Here is a 20,820-nt window from a genome sequence, read left to right as displayed (position 1 = left end):
TAGATGTTTCTCTCTCATCGATGTTTCTAACTCTCTATCCCTCTCCTTTCCTCTCTGTAAAAAATCAATAAAAAATATATATTTTTAAAAGAATTACATCTGTAGGAGAATGTAACTATCCTATATAATCCTATATAATAAAAGGCCAATATGCAAATCTACCGAACGACCAGTTGCTATGATGCGCACTGACTACCAGGGGGCAGACGCTCAACGCAGGAGCTGCCCCCTGGTGGTCAGTGCACTCCCACAGGGGGAGCGCCACTCAGCCAGAAGCCGGGCTCACGGCTGATGAGCTCAGCGGCCATGGCAGTGCTAAGGATGAGCCATCAGTCGGACATCCCCTGAAGGCTCCTGGACTGCGAGAGGGTGAAGGTCAGGCTGAGGGACACACACACACACACACACACACACACACCTCCAGTGCACAAATTTTGTGCATGGGGCCTCTAGTTATTTATAACATCTTAATAAACTAATAATAAATAGATATAAAAATAATTTTTAGTCACGCATAAAATACATTCCCCAGTGAAAACATGTTCTTGTTTTATCTTGTGTCAGTTGAGCTACTCTTCTAGCCCTAGTATCTGAATGAATAGAAACTGCAATTGTGGGGAAATGGCATAGAAACCAAACCAAAATTAGGAATTGCTTCACTGTTTTGCCATCTTCTTTGCAAAAGTAAACAAGAATGCCTTGTAATTCTACCACTGTCTTTTGCATGTGAAACTTTCTTCTGATTCATAGGAATCTTGGGAAACAGCTGAACCAATTAGCAATTTTAGGGAATGCTAGTTCTGTGTGTAGAGTGCCTATCTGATAATGCAGTTTCCCACAGTTGCCTTTTTGGCTTGTGCCTTGTTTTGAATTTGCTCCATTGATCATATCTGCTGTGTTGATTAGGAGGCCTTTGCTATGTTTGGGGAATAAAGCCTGTGAGGAGAACATTGGCTCTGGAGGAACAGGCTTGAGTAACATGTCTGTCCGATTTTGATATAGGCACATTTTGTCCTATGGTGCTTGGTGAGAAGCTACATGGGAGCAACACCCTTTCTTCCTCCACTTTTGTGATACAACAATATTTAGACTTTGTGTAGAGGCCCAGTAGCCTCATTATTTTGAAAGCAGGCCAAGAAATATCCTAATGAGTGTAAAACCTTAATTTGTTCTTGAGGGGAGGGTGTTTATTTCATGTCACCATGATGATGATGGGCCTTTTAACTATGGACGGTCTGCTGTTATCAGAGTACCCTATATTGTACAAGATTTTCAGTAAATCAATCAGTCTCTAATGTAGTAGTGGGGTGTGTTTTAATAGTAATTTGTAAAACAACTGCATGACATCATTTTAGCTACCGTATGGAATGAGCTGCATGCACATAGGTGCAATTCTTCAAACTTCAGGGCCTGACGTTTTATCTAGGGCTATTCCATGTCTAAGTTAGTTATTTCCCTTGTCTAAGGATGTATGGTCATGTGGGTTTTATTTTAGAAAGTTTATTAGTAATTAGAACTTTAAAATAATGAATAAAAGTATGTTATTTGAACATGAATTTTCTTGTATTCTCCCGTCCCTCCTCCCCCCCACCGCCCCACAAAAAAAAATCTATTATAGATTTATTGTTTGCTTTCCAGAACTCCATTTGGCTAAAGAAGCTATTTAAGGTATAGAAGTTGCTAAAGTTCTCTGACCTCACCATAAATTTAATTGTTTTGATCTGAACCTTGCATTAAGATAATTAATTGGAAGGTGCCCAGGCTGGTGTGGGTCTGTTGGTTGAGCATTGTCCCATGCACTGAGAAGTCACTGGTTGGATTCCTGATCAGGCCACATGCCCAGGTTTTGGGCTTAATCCCCAGTAGGGGGCGTGCAGGAGGCAGCCAATTGACATTTCTCTGTCATTGATGTTTCTCTCTTTCCCTTTCTCTTTCTAAAAATCAGTAAAAACATATATATTTTTTAAAAGATAATTGGAAGGGGAATTAAAGCCCCTCTGCTTTAAACAAATTCAAAATATAAAATATGTAGATTTTTTGAAATAATAAAAGTAGAGACTCTTTATGAAGGCCTCACACCATTGACTCTGAAAGTATTAAGAATTTAAAAGTATCTAATTTGCAACAAATGAAATATTATGTGCATAATTAGGTCATAGAAAATTTGATACACCCATGTCTGTGATCTCTTAATTCTGAATTACTGTATGTTATATGTTGAGGTTGTATGTTGAATTCTGTGTCCTCTCTCCCCTCTGCTTCATTTGTTCTTGTATGGTAGTTTTTCCCTACATGCCTTACAAACTGAGGTGGAGGAGCATGAGTAAATTAACTTTTAGTACAACCCTGCTTAATTGTGGAGATATTTAAGTAAGATACTGAAATTAAAGCTTCTATTTGTGACATAAAACAGACCTTGGAAATGCTGGATGAAGGAGTTCTCCCACTCCTTGGGATAAGTAGAGGGAGAGATTTTGGCTTCCTACATTATAAACATATTGAGAAGTCATTTTGGAAAGCCCTTACCCAAGATCATCCTTCAGGATTGATTTATCATGGTCACTTTCCCCGGCTTACCTTTCCTTGGGAGAGTCCAGAGAACAAGTAAAGGGTGCTGTAGTAGAGATAGAGTGTGACCCAGAGCCTGGTGGAGAAAAAGAGGTCATAAGAATAGCCTTCTATTCAATGTATTTATCTCTCTGTCTACTCTATGCCTGTAGCTTACCTAATTAAGATTTAGGAAAGAGCTGCTCTTTCAGCTTTAAAGCACTCATACCTTCTAAGGCAGCGGTTCTCAACCTGTGGGTCGCGATCCATATGGTGGTCGAACGACCCTTTCACAGGGGTCGCCTAAGACCATCCTGCATATCAGATATTTACATTATGATTCATAACAGCAACATTACAGTTATGAAGTAGCAATGAAAATAATTTTATAGTTGGGGGTCACAACATGAGGAACTGTATTTAAAGGGCTAGAAGGTTGAGAACCACTGTAAGGTGTCTGACTTGTTTGTGGCAACTACTCAAAATGAATGTATCTGTATGCATGAAGAGCAGTCTGTTATAAAGGTTAAGAGAATGAGTTTTAAATCCAGAGAAAATGGATTGGAATTCTGGCCCCGCTACTTACTAGTTCTGTGACCTTGGGCAAGTTATTTAAGTGAGCTTTGCTTCAGTATTCTCATCTGTAAAATGGGAATAAAACTAGGAGTTTGGGAAGGGTTAACCCTTTGAGTGCCAACCAATATCCTAGGAACTATGCTAAAATTGCCAAGGCATTTTTGCTGATTTTACAGCAGTTTAGGAAAAAAATTATGAATCGCAAGTAAATGAAGTTACATATTCAAAAACTTAAGGAAACCTTTACTACATTTGTTTTCATCTTTGACATATATTGTTTGCTGATTGTATTATAAAATACTAGTAGAAAAAAAATTTGAACAAAACATATAATGTTCAAATAGAGGGACGCCCTTCTCCAATATCTTCCACAAAATTGTCATCTTCACAGCAAGAATTGACATATTTAGCAATATCACCATCACTGCCCTAGCCAGTTTGGCTCACTGGATAGAGCGTCGGTCTGGGGACTGAAGGGTCCCAGGTTCGATTCCGGTCAAGGGCATGTACCTTGGTTGCAGGCACATCCCCAGTAGGGGGTGTGCGGGAGGCAGTTGATCGATGCTTCTCTCTCATCGATGTCTCTCTCTACCCCTCTCCCTTCTTCGCTGTAAAATCAATAAAATATATATTTAAAAAAATATATCATCATCACTAATAAAAGCAGACTTAGAACTGGACGCCATTTCGAAGCTTTAGGGCTACAAAATCTGAGTAAACTTCATAAAATCGTAGTACCTGTAAAAAATTAGGCAGATAAATGCCAGTGGTCAATTTTAGAACTACAAACATTTGGCATCATAAGTAATCTGCACTTAGGTGCCATCTGTCAATAAAGAGTGAACTATTAGCATCTAATAGTGACACTGCAGGAGGAGCACGATAGAGCTCCTGGCACTTTTGGCGAAAGACAGGAGGAGCGCGATGGCACTCCCCAGCACTCTAGGGGTTAAATTAGTTAATACATGCAAAGCACTTAGAAAAGTGCATAGCATATAGTATATGCTCAATAAATATTGTCGTTATCTTTAGTGCAGTAGCAGTAGTAACAGCTATAAGTAGCAGTAATTGTAATGTCTCTTAGAAGTTAAATTACCCACTCAACTCTACCACCTTCCCCATTTCCTGTAAACATGGGCACAGTTTATAAAGTTAAAATCCTTTGTCTAAAGTAGCTCTGTCCAGTAGAACTTTATGTAATGACTAGGGGCCCAGTGCACGAATTCGTGCACCTTGAAAGGAACTATGGGCTGCAAGGCTGCGGTGGGCACAGGGATGGGTCTCAGCCCATCCTCTGTGCCCCTGCCTGGCCCCTCCTGCTGTGGCCCCCAGTCCCCTCTGCCGGCAGGCCCGCTCCCGCTGCCGCTGCTCCCACACGCTGATGGCACCAGCCCCGCTTACACCCACTGATGGCGTTGAGTGATTGGGACCGGTGCTGTACGCTGGCAGCGGGTGCCAGCGGGGGCTACAGCACTGGCTGCGGGCGCAAGTGGGGCCAGCGCTGGCAGCAGGTGCGAGAGCCGGGTGGGACCGCGGCACATGGGAGCAAAGAATTTTCAGTAACCATCAGAGGTTTGCCCCGATGACAGCGACCAGTGCCCCACCTGGGTCTGGCGCCACCCCCCCCCACCACCAGCTTCACCATCCGGCTGTGGCCAACGCCCGCCATGGTTTGTGCACGCCCCCTGGTGGTCAGTGCACATAATAGTGACCGGTTGTTTGGTTGTTCCGGTTCTTCTGCCGTTCGGTCTATTTGCATATTAGCCTTTTATTATATAGATGGCAGTATCCTATATCTGTGCTTTCCAATTCAATAGCCACTAACATGTGGTTAATGTTGACTGTATTGGATGGTGCAGGTCTAATATATAGTATTTTCACTGGTTTGATTATACATACTATGTTTTACCAACACTCTTTATATCAATTAAAAGTACATATAATTTTTTTAAATTAATTTCAGAGAGGAAGGGAGAGGGAGAGAGATAGAAACATAAAAGATGAGAGAGAATCATTGATTAGCTGCCTCTTGCATGCCCCCTACTGGGGATCAAGCCTGCAACCTGAGCATGTGCCCTGACCAGAAATTGAACCGTCACCTTCTGGTCCATAGGTCAACGCTCAACCACTGAGCCAGGCCCGCTGGGCCCAACACTCTTTAATTCTATGATTAGTTTTTTCCCCTTAAGAGGTAAGTATTCTTATACTACATTTGTAATGTCTTTGAACCCAGAACTGGTAAATATTGATTTGCTTTGCCTCATAAAGTATTGATATTTTTTAAAAAAATATGTTTTGTTGATTTTGTAGAAAAAGAAAGGGAGAAGGAGAGAGAGATAGAAATATCAATGAGAGAGTGTCATCGATTGGTTGCCTCCTGTGTGCCCACCAGGGATAGAGCCCAAAACCTAGGCATATGCCCTGACTAGGAATTGAACTGTTGACCTCTTGGTCCATGGCATGATGCTCAACCAACTGGCCAGGCATTGATCATTTATTTTATTTTTATAGCAAAGATGGAAATTTATTGGAGAACAAGTACAGAGTCCCACTGAGTCCCTTTTTCCTACAATTTATAAAGGCTGCAGTTTTTTTGTACCTCAATATCCCCTCTGAGTGGTCACTATTCCCCTTTGATTTGGTCACTATAGCAACTTCTGAGCTCAAGTCTCACTTGAAGTACGTGAGGTTCCCTCCTTCACCCTTATTGTTCTCCTATTCCCTATGGCAGTGATGGCGAACCTATCACACGCGTGTCAGAGGTGACACGCGAACTCATTTTTTTTGGTTGATTTTTCTTTGTTAAATGGCATTTAAATATATAAAAGAAATATCAAAAATATAAGTCTTTGTTTTACTATGGTTGCTTATTCAAAAAATTTCTATATGTGACATGGCACCAGAGTTAAGTTAGGGTTTTTCAAAATGCTGACACTCCGAGCTCAAAAGGTTTGCCATCACTGCCCTATGGGCTTTCTTCCTCCCTTTATTTTATAAATGTGTACCTTTTGCTACTTCCAGCTCCCTTATCATATGGAAATGTAACTTCTGCTGCTCCCAGCTCCCTTGTCTTATGGAAATGTACCCTTTTGCAACTCTGTAGCCCTGTGTTTTTTTTCCCTGAAACCCTTAATTCCTAAAATTTCCTAAACCTGCCTATTTCACCCCTAAAAATTCCTTTCAGTCCCCCCTTCGATTAGGAAACCCCAACTGCCATTGGGGACAGGGGACTCCAGTCTGTCTGGCTGCTTCCTGCTGACAACTGGGCTGTCGTTTGAGGACAGCAGTCAGGGTCCTATCGGAAGTGGGCGATCTAAGGGTCCACGGAAGATGGATGTAGCGGCCTCCATTTGCAGTTCCAGGTGGAAGACCATTTGTAGCTTTAGGGCTTCTAGATGGGAGGATATGAAACATACCAAAGGTTAAATAGGTAATGGTTAAAGATGAGTAATAAAAACAGTGTGAACCAAGGTCTGAGAAGGGGAACTAGCTAATAGGGATGGTATTATATCTTTAATTGATGCCAGACCTCTGGGGCAAGAGATTGTGAGGCCCTTTTCTTTAGCCAAGCTGAAGAAAACTTCTTTACAGCAAGAAGTGTTATTCATGGTACAAACTTTGCCCTGTTCAATCGAGGGCTTCTCTGCGAGTAAGGACCATGTCCTGGTCAGTATTCTCAGAAATTTGAAAAGTGGTCCTGATTTGATTGGTGGTAGTGGTAGTATAAGCCGTCCTATAGACTAAGATTCAGCACATTTTACTCTGAGAGGGATATATATTTGACCCTGAGTTGGGCTGCTTATAGCATACTTAGTAGTTAGGGATTTGGGGAGCCAGTATAGCTGAGAAATTTTCTATACCAGGGATACAGAAAGGAGTTATAAGTAGGAGCATCTTATGGTTTTTCTGGGTCCCAGCAAGGGCAGAGAGGTCTCCTCCAGGTACCAGCCTAGGGTTCTAGTGACACTTATGAAAAGACAGAATAAGAACTATTAGAAAAATGAAAATAATGTTTATCTAGGAATACCAGAGTATGTTACTTATCTGGCACTTGATGACTCTCTAGGATTCTTTAGAAAGAGAAGTTTCAGATCCTCTAGAGTTTCAGACCCAGTGGTTCTCAACCTGGGGGTCGAACGACCCTTTCACAGGGGTCGCCTAAGACCATCGGAAAACACATATATAATTACATATTGTTTTTGTGATTAATCACTATGCTTTAATTATGTTCAATTTGTAACAATGAAAATACATCCTGCATATCAGATATTTACATTACGATTCATAACTAGCAAAATTACAGTTACGAAGTAGCAACAAAAATAATTTTATGGTTGGGGGTCACCACAACATGAGGAACTGTATTAAAGGGTCGTGGCATTAGGAAGGTTGAGAACCACTGCTCTAGAGGCTCATACGAGTAGGAATCAGTGATTTAGTTGGTGGCAGTGCAGCTTCGTCCACCTCCTGTGCTGGCCAATTCAAGGCTCACTCAAGACAGATGGATCTAGGAGTGATGCTGCTGACCTGTTGGGAGACTTAAAGCCGGTGCCTGTAAAGGGCCTTTTGGGCTGTTTAAAGGCCTGCCCAAATAAATGAGGGCTATCCTGAAAACTCATTGATCATTTATTTTAAAAGGTGTTACAGGAAACACCTAGTACACATGAAAAGAGCAAATCCAAACTAGTCTTATGTTAACCATTGATTTTTGCTTCCACATCACATTTGGTGTATTTTATTTACGTTCCTGGGACTTGGGATAAGTTCCCTTTCATATCATCTACTGTCAGTTACAATTTTATTTGTTATAATTCTTGAGCAAAATAAGTTATTCTGCCAGGAATACTCTAACCATATACTAGTAATTAAGTATGTCCAGTTCTTTTCTTTTCTCATAAACTGTGCCGTGTAGGTGGCCATATTGTCAGAGGTCTATGACTAATTGACCTGGTATTAACTTAATATTAATTTGCTTTAATAACAATTACAGTACCAAGCACTGTTATAAATGCATTCCATGACTTAATTCATTTAATTTTCACAACCACTCTATGAGGAAAATGCTGTCCTTTTTTTCCATTTTATAAATACACAAACTGAGGCAGAGAGAGATTTGGTAACAGGCCTGAGTTTCACAGTTAGTTATGTAGCAGGGTTGGGATCTGACCCTGGCAGGCTGGTGTTAGCACCTGTGGTCTTAACCATAGTTCCTTATGTCAAACCTTTGGTGCTAATTGTATTTTGGAATTCAGAATTTTTCTATTTTAGAATTGGAACGATGCATATGCCTTTCTAATACTTCTGGTGGAGTCTGGAACAGCACCCTATAATCAAACTTACTAATATTTCTGCATCAACACAGTGAATACTCACACTGAGTAGATTAAATAGACTATCCATAGCCTCGTCATTTCAGGTCAAGTTTATTGTCACCAAATGAATTTTGAATAAGGGATTGAGAAGTTACTCTACTCATACAAAGGCCTTCATCAAATGGAGTGAGTTTAGGTAAGGTGCAGGAAAAGAGAGTTGCATTGAATTTATATTTCTCATTTTCAACAACTGAAATAGCTTTGTTTTGCCCCATCACAATGAGCAAGTATCACTTTTTGCAAATTCAGCCAGTACAGAAAGGCTTTTATAAAGAAGAAAGTGAAAATCATCTGTAATCTTACCATTCAGAGAGATCAACTATTTATAGGCCTTCTAGACTTTCTTTATGTGTAATGAACTCCTATAGGAAAATAGATTATTTTTAATGGGCTCAATTTGCCTAGATTAAAATTCCTTCTCTGACACTCATTGGATGTGTGGCCTGAGGAAGGTAACCACTCTGTGCCTCAGTTTATTTATCCAATCAGTGGAGATTGTAATGGTGCCTATCTCCTAGGGTTTTTGAAAGGATTAAGTGAATTAATTATGTGTAAAGCACTAGGAACTGTGCCAGAAGCGTAGTGCCCATCAGCTGTTAGCTGTTATTGTTCCATGTTTTGTCACTTGCCCCTTTTAGTTTTTACTTAATAGAGCATGGGCATTATTCTAAGACAGATATAGAGAGCCACATAATATTTTTAATTGTCACATAATATTTTATATGGATATTCCTTTATCTATTGAAACACTGCAAATGAACATCCTTTTTTTATTTGTCAAGCTATCTCATTAGATTAATTTTTAGAAATTAAATTGCTGATTTAAAGTATATGCACTTACAAATTTTTTTTATGCAAATTGCCCAGTTTACATTATAACTTTTTTTGTTTCTATGCTTTTGTTATTTAATGGACCGTTAGGTCGGCTGCTTCACTTTATTTATTTATTTATTTATTTTATTGCTTAAAGTATTACAAAGGGTATTACATATGTGTGTGTGTGTGTGTGTGTGTGTGTGTGTGTGTGTGTCCCCCACCCTTGACAATCCCCTGGTGCTTCACTTTATACACTTGATTTTAAAAGCCAGGATTTTCAATATCTCAAATCCAAATTTCAGTCTGGAAGGTTTTTCTGCTGAAGTCTGTATATATAGATATATTCTTTACTTTTCCAACTTGTTCACAGAACTTATGAGTTCCAGGGTAGGGACAAAAACTTGAAGCTTTATTTGCTGTTTCACAAAAGAAATCATCTTTGGGTAACACGAGCATTTTAACTAGGCCATTATATTTAGTTAGTGATTCTAGTTGGGCTAGGGAGCTTCCTCTTAGAAAGGTAAAAATTTTTAACCAGAAATCATGAGACTCTATGAAGGACAACAGATCATGAGTAGTCATGATTCCTGTGGGATAGGAGGTAAGAACTAACTGATTGACGAGAGCTGTTCCTAGAGAAGATTTGTTTCCATGGTGAGATCCTGTTGCTTTAATGTCTATTCTATTAGGAAAATGTTCAAAAAAGCTGATGCCACAAAGTATTCTTAGATGCTTACTTACTCCATATTCTGAGGACTGGTACCTTCTCAGTAAATTATGTAAAGTTACTCTTAAGTTGGATCCCAAGGAAGACAGTCCTCTGCTCTACGTTTTCAACCTCAGACACTGTAATTGACACCATTAAAGCAGCGTGAGTAGGACTTTTCAACCCATGTTCCCACAACTCTTGCTGTAGGGGGAGGCCAAGCTATCCACCCAAATTGGAACACCTCAACTGCTATCAGCTTAATATACTATTGTGATTCCTTCTGCTTAAGATTTCCTTTGAAAAATGGATCCTGTATCTTTAACAACAGCAACAACAAATTTACTGACATCTGGATTTTGAGATAAAATACTTTGGTCTTCAGAAAACAAATGGTGGCATGTAGAGTAAGGGATTGAAAGAAATAGCAATTGTTTCAAAGACAAAAACTCTGAGAATTATGCTCCTGTGGGACATTTGTTATCCCTAAAGTTTTCCAGCATAAGCCAAATTTCTGTTGTTTCAAAATTTAGTCAACATAGCTAGCTCAGAGGTCCAGCCTAGAGGGCCTTAGTAGCCACTGTTGTTGTGAGGCCTACAGTTTCATTGGAATTCCTCATGTCAAGCCTTGAAAGTCTGCTCCCATTGGTGCTACTGAGGCCCATAGCTAAGGGCCTAGAGGTCACTGTGTTAACATTTCACTCATAGGACAAATGAGGACTGCATTCTAACTCCTTTTTTACCTGTGTTTGGTAGCAGCAGTATTTTTTTCTTTCTTTATTGATTAAGGTATTACATATATATCCTTACCTCCCCCCATTGGCCCCCCCCCCAGCAGCAGTTATTTATTTTTTTAAAAATATATTTTATTGATTTTTCACAGAGAGGAAGGGAGAGGGATAGAGAGTTAGAAACATTGATGAGAGAGAAACATCGATCAGCTGCCTCCTGCACACCTCCTACTGGGGATGTGCCCGCAACCAAGGTACATGCCCTTGACCGGAATCGAACCTGGGACCTTTCAGTCCACAGGCCGACGCTCTATCCACTGAGCAAAACCGGTTAGGGCGGCAGCAGTTATTTTTAAGTGGCACCCAAGTACCTAGCCTCTATATATACATACTTCTCCCTGGATCCCTTACATTCTTTCCTTTGTACTCTCCATTAGGTGTAGTAAAGGGATGGGCAGGAGAGTCAGCATTTATTGAGCACCTGCTATGTGCCAGGCACTGTGCTAGGTGCTTTGAATGTATTATTTAGTACACAAAATAATCTAATAATCGAGTTACTCTGATTCCAATTTCAGGTGAGCAAAAAAAGACTGAGAGAGGCTAACTTCCCTCTAACTCAGGTTTCTCTGTTTTAATTATAAAAGATTTATAAATTGGTGATGTTTTCTCTCAGACCTGCAAACCCAATTTTATCTCCCCCTTTCTCTTATTCTTTGTAGAATTGGTTCCCGTTTTGTTACTCTTCCAGGGAAAGTTTACCCATAGACAGCCTACCCATGGCTTGTAAGAACCTGAATCCTAACTATGCTATTATTGACTTTTCCCAGGGTCCTATCCTTCCCCCAAAGCCGGAGCGACTCTGGTCGTGTACAAGGACCTGCTGGTGCTGTTTGGTGGCTGGACACGGCCAAGCCCTTATCCTCTACACCAACCTGAGAGATTTTTTGATGAAATACACACTTACTCACCCTCTAAAAACTGGTAAGCCACAAAGATAAGATCTTTTCAATCTGGAATAAAATGTTTTAAATGAATGGATTACTTGTCTCTTTTGTGTACAGAAATCTCCTTGAGGATTTGATGAAAGCTATGGACTCTTCCCAGAAAAATAATTTTACATATTTATAGATTTTGCCTACAGTTTAGGTTTCCAGGACCCTTAAAATCTAAAGTTAAGAACCCTTATTTCAAAGAAAAAAAAGTAGAAGAGATTAATTCCTCTTTCAAGAAAAATGAGTGAGCCTGTTGAAGAACAGGGAGCTCTTCAGTTTTGGCTACTAAGCCTCCAGGAGTGCTGTGGATCCAGATGATTCCTGACTTCTTGGCTCCCTCCTGTCTTTATATTAGGTGGAACTGCATTGTGACGACCCATGGGCCACCTCCCATGGCCGGCCATTCCTCCTGTGTGATAGATGATAAAATGATTGTCTTTGGTGGCTCCTTAGGATCCCGGCAAATGTAAGTATATTGATTTGCTTCCTGTCACTCTGAAGGTAAACACTCCTGGGAATAACAGTCAGGGTCAGTATTCCTGAACATGGTTCTGGTGAATCCATTTAGTTATCGCACCCTAGCATTCATTTTTTGATCCCCTAGTCACATATCACTAAGATGAAAACTTGCTTCATAGACTCAGGTCTGTGTAGTCTATCTTTGTTTGGTATGTGGTTCTATTTGGTGGGATCAAATTCTGATGGAACCTCCACTTTGTCTGCTTCTGTCTGTGTCTACAGAAGGCCACCTTCCAAGGAACAGAGTCCTTTTTCTTGCTGTCCTTTATGAACCAGTTCATGCCCTTTGGGGCTTTAGGGAAGGAAAGCGGTAGATTAACAAGACAGGTGGGAATGGTTCACTCTCCAAATGGGATGAGTTGGAAGAGTGGGTAGGAGCAAGAAGACTGTGACAGGCCTAACACACTTCTGCTGTTCTCCATACCCACTGTCCTCTCCACCTCTGGCCACAACTGGCCAGCTCAGGCCAGAGTCAAGAGCCCGAACACTCCATCTGAATCACTATCTGATTTGTGAGCTATCCTCCAGGTGAGGAGGTTTAAGGCTTAAGGTATTGGCACTCTTATTCCTGTGTTCCTAGTGTGAATAAATGACCTTATAGAAGGGACTGTGAAATATTCACTGCCATCTAGTAGTCTGTCTTTGCCATACTGTTCCTTGGGGGTTGGAGATGGCAGTTTGTCTCTGATAAAACCACAGCTCTTATTAGCCATGGTGAAATGACTTTTTGTAGCCAGAATCGATAAATCAATTTCTCCTAACAATGAAAGAGCTGACTTGAATAATTTTTTTTCCTTCCTTCTGGTTTTTACTTTTGAAAAACTATTATATCTTGGCCCTGGTTGGGTAGCTAAGTTGGTTAGAGCATCGTCCCAATACACCAAGGTTGTGGGTTTGATCCCCAGCAGGACACATAGAAGAATCAACCACTGAATGCATAATTAGGTGGAACAATAAATCGATGTCTCTCTCTCTCTCTCTCTCTCTCTCCCCCCTTCCCCCCTCTCTCTTCTTTCCTTCCCTCCCTCCCTCCCTTTTTCCCTCCCTCTCTTCCTCTAAAATTAATCAATAAATTTTTAAAAAGAAAGACTATATCTTGACCAGTAGCTATTTCCCGCTATCATCAGTTAACTCTTTAGGTATTAGTATGTGACTTCAGAGTGAGTCAGTGGAAAGAACAAAGGTTTGAAGGTCTTGAGATGGGTTCCAGGGAAAGGAGCAGAAAAAAATATAGTTTAAGTGCTAACTATGAGCTTTGTGGGGCATCTTTATAAATGTAACTTTATTTATTATATCAGTAGCCCCCACCTCCTTCATCTTTTTTTTTCTCCTTCATCTTTATGTCCTTATCTTACAGGAGCAATGATGTCTGGGTCCTAGACCTTGAGCAGTGGGCGTGGTCCAAGCCAAACATCTCTGGCCCCAGTCCTCATCCTCGAGGTGGCCAATCTCAGGTGCTCAGGAATTAAAATAACTATTTAACAAATACTGAAGCATCTTTCTGTTAGGATGGGAGAGGGAGGAGAGGGAATCTGGTAAGATGCCAACATGCATAAGCAAAAGAGAATTTGTCATTATTTTTCTGGTATTTGCTTTTCAACTTCTAATGGGTTATATTTATTTTTAGTGGCTTTATAATTATGCCTCTCCCCAAAGCATTTACTTTGCTGTTTCACTTCTTAAGAGAACCCTGCATTTAATGTGGTTGACACTCTTATGTTAATATTTGATCAAAAAAGAACATATCCAGTCAGGTGACTCATCATTTGTTCACAGGGATCAAATTTGACATGGGAGAATGGAGAGCTTATGGTTATTAGAAGTAATCCTCTCATTTGGGAGCGGGGAAGGCTATTTTCATATACAACTGAAGCATAGGAGGTCAGATGCCTGTGTCTTTATAGTTTTATTTTAAATTTCTTCCTGTCCCCAGATTGTCATAGATGATGCAACTATCTTAATCCTTGGAGGGTGTGGCGGTCCCAATGCTGTAAGTATTGCTGCTGTGGCATTCCCGATGCACCTGCTGCTAAGTGTTCAAACTTGCTTCCCCTTCTCCTCTTATAAGATTGTTTTTGTGACATTTTCATTTAGAGAGTACCTTTTCCATTTGGGTATATAGTCTTTGTATTTTCTGGCCTTTTTCTCTGCTTTTTTTTTGCGGGGGGGGGGGGGATTTTAATCAGTGACATTCATCTCTTGAAATATTTATATCTATATTCTTCCTACTCTCACTTCCTCTTTTGGCTGTAAGGTTTGCTGCTATCATTTCTTTCAAGGAGGGATGGGACAGAAAGGCAGATTGATAGCTGTCTGAGTGTACATGGAATTTATTTTAAGAATGCAGGTTCAGAAAGTTATGGATATGTATTATCTACCTCCCCACTCCCTACCCTCAGATGCACACACGTACAAGCACAGGCAAAATTCAGAACCACTTAAAATCAATTAATGAGTCACAAGAACAATTTCTTGTGCCTGGCCAGTGGTGATATATAAATGAATGAAGGCACGGATGAATGAATAACCAAAGATTTTGCTTTTCTTTCTGAATAGCCCATACCCTCTCTAGACCAGACAGCACAACTTTGAGATTCCAGTTCTGTGTGTGTGTGTGTTTTGTAACATGAATCACACTTGAGTCCTGTTGTTGGTCCTTCTCTTACAGCTATTCAAGGATGCTTGGCTGTTGCACATGCACCCAGGTCCCTGGGCCTGGCAGCCACTCAAGGTAGAAAATGAAGATCATGGGGCCCCAGAACTGTGGTGCCATCCAGCTTGCCGGGTAAGCAGGGAACTGACAGGCCAGCAGGAGGGGAGATCCTAAACTGTAAAACCAAATTAATTGTCAGATTTCCAAGCAAATTTGTAAGGAAAATGAAAACACTTTGATGTCACAAAATAGGCGGACATTAACCATAGCCCTTGGGAGTTTCTCACATATACGAATCACTAGAAGAGAAAACTTAGTGGGCCCCAGTCATCCTTTTATGTCCCAACTTTAAGCATCTCTTTGTCTGTAAAATTTTCCCCAGCCCTGACTGGTTTGGCTCAGTGGATAGAGCATCGGCCTGCGGACTGAAGGGTCCCGGGTTCGATTCCGGTCAAGGGCATGTACCTTGGTTGCAGGCACATCCCCAATTGTGGGGGTGGGCAGGAGGCAGCTGATCGATGTTTCTCTCTCATCAATGTTTCTAACTCTCTATCCCTCTCCCTTCCTCTCTGTAAAAAAAAAAAAAAAATCAATAAAATATATTTAAAAAAATAAAATAAAATAAAATAAAATTTTCCCCAGGGACCCCCAAACAAAAAAATGATTCCTCCCTCCACTCTATCTTTATTCTGTAGACATAATTCTAGTAATAGCACACGTCCATCTCCCCTTTAGCCTAGAAAGCAGCCTACATTATTTTCATCTCTGTATCTCAGGTACCTAAAAAATGCCTGGGTCATGCATAAATGTTTGATAGTTGAATGAATGATCAGAACTGAGCACAAGTCTTTTGCCTTCCAGGTGGGACAGTGTGTGGTGGTCTTTAGCCAGGCTCCCAGTGGAAGAGCGCCACTCAGCCCGAGTTTGAACTCTCGCCCATCACCTATCAGTGCCACTCCTCCAGCCCTGGTTCCTGAAACCCGAGAGTACCGCTCTCAGTCTCCAGTAAGGAGTATGGATGAAGCTCCGTGTGTTAACGGCCGCTGGGGCACACTGAGACCCAGAGCTCAGAGGCAGACCCCCTCAAGTTCCCGGGAAGGGAGCCTTTCCCCAGCCAGAGGAGATGGCTCTCCTGTCCTCAATGGTGGGAGTTTATCTCCAGGAACAGCAGCTGTAGGTGGCTCTTCCTTGGACAGCCCTGTACAGGCCATATCTCCTAGCACTCCATCTACCACCGAAGGATATGACCTAAAAATGGGACTTTCTTTGGCTCCTCGACGAGGATCACTACCAGATCAGAAAGATCTGAGATTAGGATCAATAGAGCTGAATTGGGATCTGAAACCTGCTTCTAGTAGCAATCACATGGATGGTGTGGACAACAGGACAGTTGGGGGAAGCATGAGACACCTTCCTGAACAGACGAACGGTGTGCATACCCCACCACATGTGGCCAGCGCCCTTGCAGGAGCTGTCTCCCCAGGTGCCCTGCGCCGGAGCCTAGAAGCCATCAAAGCAATGTCGACCAAGGGCCCCTCAGCCTCTGCAGCACTAAGTCCTCCTCTGGGATCTTCTCCAGGTTCCCCTGGGAGTCAGAACCTGAGCAGTGGAGAAACGGTGCCCGTTCCCCGGCCAGGGCCAGCCCAAGGAGATGGACATTCCTTACCTCCCATTGCCCGCCGCCTGGGCCATCACCCTCCACAGTCCCTCAATGTTGGCAAACCCTTGTACCAGAGTATGAACTGCAAGCCCATGCAGATGTATGTGCTGGACATTAAAGACACCAAGGAGAAGGGGCGGGTCAAATGGAAAGTATTTAATAGCAGTTCTGTGGTCGGACCTCCTGAAACCAGCCTGCATACAGTGGTACAAGGCAGGGGTGAGCTCATCATATTTGGAGGACTGATGGACAAGAAACAGAATGTGAAGTACTATCCAAAAACAAACGCCTTGTACTTTGTGCGAGCAAAGAGATAATGTTCTAAACCCCTTTCCCTTTCTGTGGCTTTTAATTTGGAATTTTCCAGCGGGCAAGCATTTGGACTGAGAATTAGGAAAACAAGGACAAAATTACTCCCATAAACCAAAACCCCAATTTCCAACCTCACTCACTCCAGGCTGGGATCAAATCTCCATTAAGAAAAAATATATATATAAATGTATATTATATAGCCAACTCTGTTTACAAAGAGGGAGAGATCTCCGTCCTGGTTCAGATAAAATTGTTGCTGTGTTTTAGCAGAGGCTGTGCTGCCTTTTCTACTTTGCTGATAACTAGACCAAGAATTTAGGGAACAGACTAATATCAGAACTTTCCTCAAGAAACTGAAGAGCCCCCTGTAAATCTTTATGTGGCCTTCTCAGAGTTAGAAAAAGAAAGGCAGGATGCACAGGTAGCGGTTCAGATTCGCGTGCTTCAGGTGCTGGCAGGGTAAGAATAACCTGTAGAAAAGTGTTCTCCCCTTCTCTTAAAACCACAGAGGACCTGTGAAAACCTCTCTGCAGTAATGCCCTAAGGCTGGCCCCATTCTGCCCTTTGTGACGGAGGGCAGTTACCCAGCGAGGGATTTTGTTCCATGTTCCATGTGCCCGGACCATCGTGAAACAATGTGTGTGCAGCGACACCTGTCCACCTAGTATCCATTGGTCTTCTGAGTGCTCCCTCCGTGTCTCAGAAAACATTTTGGTGTCTGATTTTATGGAATACCCTGACAATCACATTTGGTTGCAAGTTGCCAAAAACCACATTTGTTCTCCTTTTCCTTCCTTTAAAACTTGATCTTCAGAAGCTGCCTTTTCTTCTCCCACCTTTTTTTCATAGGCAGATTTTTTAATGTCCTAAAACCTTTCTCATTTTTTTGTTTTCTTTTATAAAGCTCAAGTGCCCAGAGAAATATCTTAGAAATTTCTGGAACACTTTCTCTGGTGTCACTAAGGGGCCAGTAGAGAATTCCAAATGCCAGTATCGTGAGAGATACTTGAAGCATCAGAATAGACTGTTTTTCCTTATGAGCTTCTTTTTACTTCCAAAGCACAGTGGGCCCATCCGTCCATATTTATAAAATGTGGAAATTGATCCTGAGAGGGAATCCCAGTAACAGTTCCTTCTAGAAATTATTTTGCCCTTGTTGTGACATGCATTTTCTGCCTGGTTATTAACCGGTGATTGGGTTGAATGACGTGTGCTTGACCTCTTTGAAGTATGCCTGACCTTGGAAGCAGCTCCTTTGTGATTGTCTCATTCATGTGTCACCCAGACAAGGCTTGGCTTTTTACTTTCATGTCATTTCTGAGATAAGATGCAACCACCTTTGGTGATACATGGTCTCTAAAACTATGGCCTGGGCACATTGGAACCACTTAAATATGGATTTTAATTTTTTGTGTATGTGATTTCTCATCAATGGAAAGAGGATTTTTATTTTGTCTTTAGGATTTAAATTTCAAAACATTGCATTTCCCATCCCCACTCTCCCCTTTTTCTTGTTCACATTTCCCAAGCACAAGCCTGCTGCAGCTGGCCCTGGGTCCTGGCTTTCAGCCAGCACTCAGCAGGCTGTCTGATATGTATGTTTTCTCCTGCTACATCATGTTGAGTCCTTTTCCCTCACCATCAGCTTTTACAATGTGGTCTTGGTGGGAAAGTCCCCCTGGTGCCAAGCCCAGGAAAGGGGCAGCTCACAGGGAGGGATGTGTGTTTCAGAAACTGCTCTATGTGCTCCCTTGGGTGAGGGAACTACCATGTGCCTACTAACTATGGTGTCCAGCTGCTCACAGCTCAGCACTTAGCTTTCCAGACTCCCTGCTTTGGGGCTGCTGCCGGTCCTTCTTTGGCAAAGACTGTTAGATCATGGGGGGATCTTTACTCGCAAGAGAAAGCTAGCCTAGAAGATTAGCCATTTTGGCATTATTGATGTTGCTGAACCATGTTTATGACATTGCACTTGTGCATGGACAGTGCCTCCAAACGCAGTTCTATTTAAATATAAAGTATTTGGAAGCCTGAAAGTGCAGATTCCAACTCTGTAATCTTTCCCTTTGTCCTGTGGCCTTCCTAAGCCAACTGTTAACTTGTTGATGCCTCCTGCTTTCCCCAAGTAGGCAGGTAACAGAGAGGATCCCTTCAGAAAGTAACCCGGCTCCTCAGAACTCCCTGGCATCCCAGTATTACCCACACCACTTGGAACCAGACTGTCCGTTTACAGCCCTTTACGAAAAATCTGCCTCGACTCCACCCAGTGGTGTCTGTCTTGGTGACTCCTGGGCAGTGTGGGCGTGAACCTTGGGAGAGCAGCTCCGCACAGTCAAGGCAAAGCCACCCGTGCTGGAACTGCAGGCGCTCAGCTGAGGTGGCCGTCTCTGCAGCACCGCGACGCTTCAGTCAGACCAGGTTCAACCACAACTCTGGTTTTGATATGAGGCCAATTTTTGTCTTAAAAGTCACTGAGAAAAATGAGACAACATATTTTTTTTTTAACCCTCAGGAGCACCTAAAGCAAATATTTATCAGTATTTAAGTATTTAAAGTACATTTTGTTTCTACTTGAAGCTTTAACCCCTTCCATTCCTGCAAGTGTGCCTTTGAGAGCCCCTGTGTCATATTGACCTCCCACCACCTTGTTGCCCTCAGTGGGAATTTTAGTCCTTACCCTCGTGGACAGAGCTTCCTGTTTTCTCCTTCTGCAGTCTGGGCAGCAGAGGGGGCTCTGTCTTTTTGTTCATGTTGTACACTTGGGTGGTGGGCTCCACAGTCCCCACCTACCCCACATTTTGGATGCACAAACAGGTGTCGAAACAAGCTTAAATTTAGTTGTAAGGCCATCTTGGGCTTGCCCTCCTTTCGACCCTTCTGGATTGATTTTATTTTAATGTTTGAGTTTTATATCAAGAGCTGAAACCATGAACTATCCTAGGAACTGAGTTGGAACTCTTTAAAATAAAGAAACAAGGGGAGGAAAGAAAACTAACAAGAAATCTTGGCTTTGGAGGACAGAAAGCCACCAGCTGATGGAGAACAAAGGGATGTTTCCCTTCCATCTCATGCTATCTTTCTGGGTTTCCTTCTGCTTTGCTTCTTTCCTTCCCCTTAAAAGTGATATTCCTGGTTGGGTTGTCTGTCTGTCCTTGTCCCTGTGGTGATCCTGGCATGGTGATGTGCTCTGCTTTGCATTATCTGTGGTCTCTTACCAGCACACAAGTCAGTGGGGAGGATCCGAACACATCCGGGGGCAAGAAAGCTGAATTCTGAGGCCTGGGTCCTGTGCAGCCTCCCACAGACTGCAGAAGGCATGTTCTGCATGGTCACCAGTAAGTGGCTCCCTCACCATGATCATTGTCAAGTGAGAACAATCCTGAGGCTTTGCCTCTATCTGTACTCTCTCTCCTTGCTCAGCTCCCCTCCCACCAACCAGGGTTTATGTCAGCGCACCCCCCTATGTGCCCTGGCAAAGCTGGTGCTGAGTGATGTTTCCCATACAACTCAGGGGTCCGGGGTGGCCTATCCTGAGATGCTCATTTTAGGCGCATAATGGTGTAGGAATGAAAAGTGGATTTGATTTCATTGATATTTAAATCACTGTCAATTTCATTTTTTTGTTGTCTTCCCTGATGACTTTTTAGCAATTTAACAAATAAAACAAAATGGACAGAATTGTCTTAACTGTTTCATTGGTAGAAAAGAAACAAAACTGTGAATGGAAGCAATTGAGGTTAGAAATTAAAGTTGGAAGCAAAGTAGTTGGAAAGCTCTCTCTGCTTCAGGAAGGTTGTGTTTGGGGGTAGAGGTCAAGAGTTGCTCTTCCCTGAGGACAAGGTCGTTGAATGCTAAAGCAGCTCTCAGTCCGCCTTGAAGGACTCGGTGTTTCAGACCCTCAGTACCGGGCAGTGGAGACCCCAGAGAGGTGATGAG

At 42.1% G+C, this 20,820-nt stretch overlaps 1 protein-coding gene across 3 annotated transcripts in view; it reads left to right on the top strand.

Moving 5' to 3' along the window:
• FBXO42 (F-box protein 42) overlaps positions 1-20,562 on the top strand; it is a 70,911-nt gene extending 50,349 nt beyond the window's left edge. For all 3 annotated transcript variants that reach the window (XM_005858720.2, XM_014532828.1, XM_014532834.1), the window contains 6 exons: positions 11,576-11,729; positions 12,096-12,206; positions 13,617-13,713; positions 14,193-14,249; positions 14,928-15,044; positions 15,774-20,562. In XM_005858720.2, the coding sequence (XP_005858782.1) occupies positions 11,576-11,729; positions 12,096-12,206; positions 13,617-13,713; positions 14,193-14,249; positions 14,928-15,044; positions 15,774-16,889 (1,652 nt within the window). In that variant the 3' untranslated portion in view covers positions 16,890-20,562. The remainder of the gene's footprint in view (positions 1-11,575; positions 11,730-12,095; positions 12,207-13,616; positions 13,714-14,192; positions 14,250-14,927; positions 15,045-15,773) is intronic.
• Positions 20,563-20,820: the final 258 nt, after the last annotated feature.

Source organism: Myotis brandtii, unplaced genomic scaffold (genome assembly GCF_000412655.1).
Source record: "Myotis brandtii unplaced genomic scaffold, ASM41265v1 scaffold1204, whole genome shotgun sequence".
In the NCBI taxonomy this organism is placed as follows: domain Eukaryota; kingdom Metazoa; phylum Chordata; class Mammalia; order Chiroptera; family Vespertilionidae; genus Myotis; species Myotis brandtii.
Note: the sequence above shows the minus strand (reverse complement) of the source record. Positions and strands in the feature narration are given on the sequence as shown.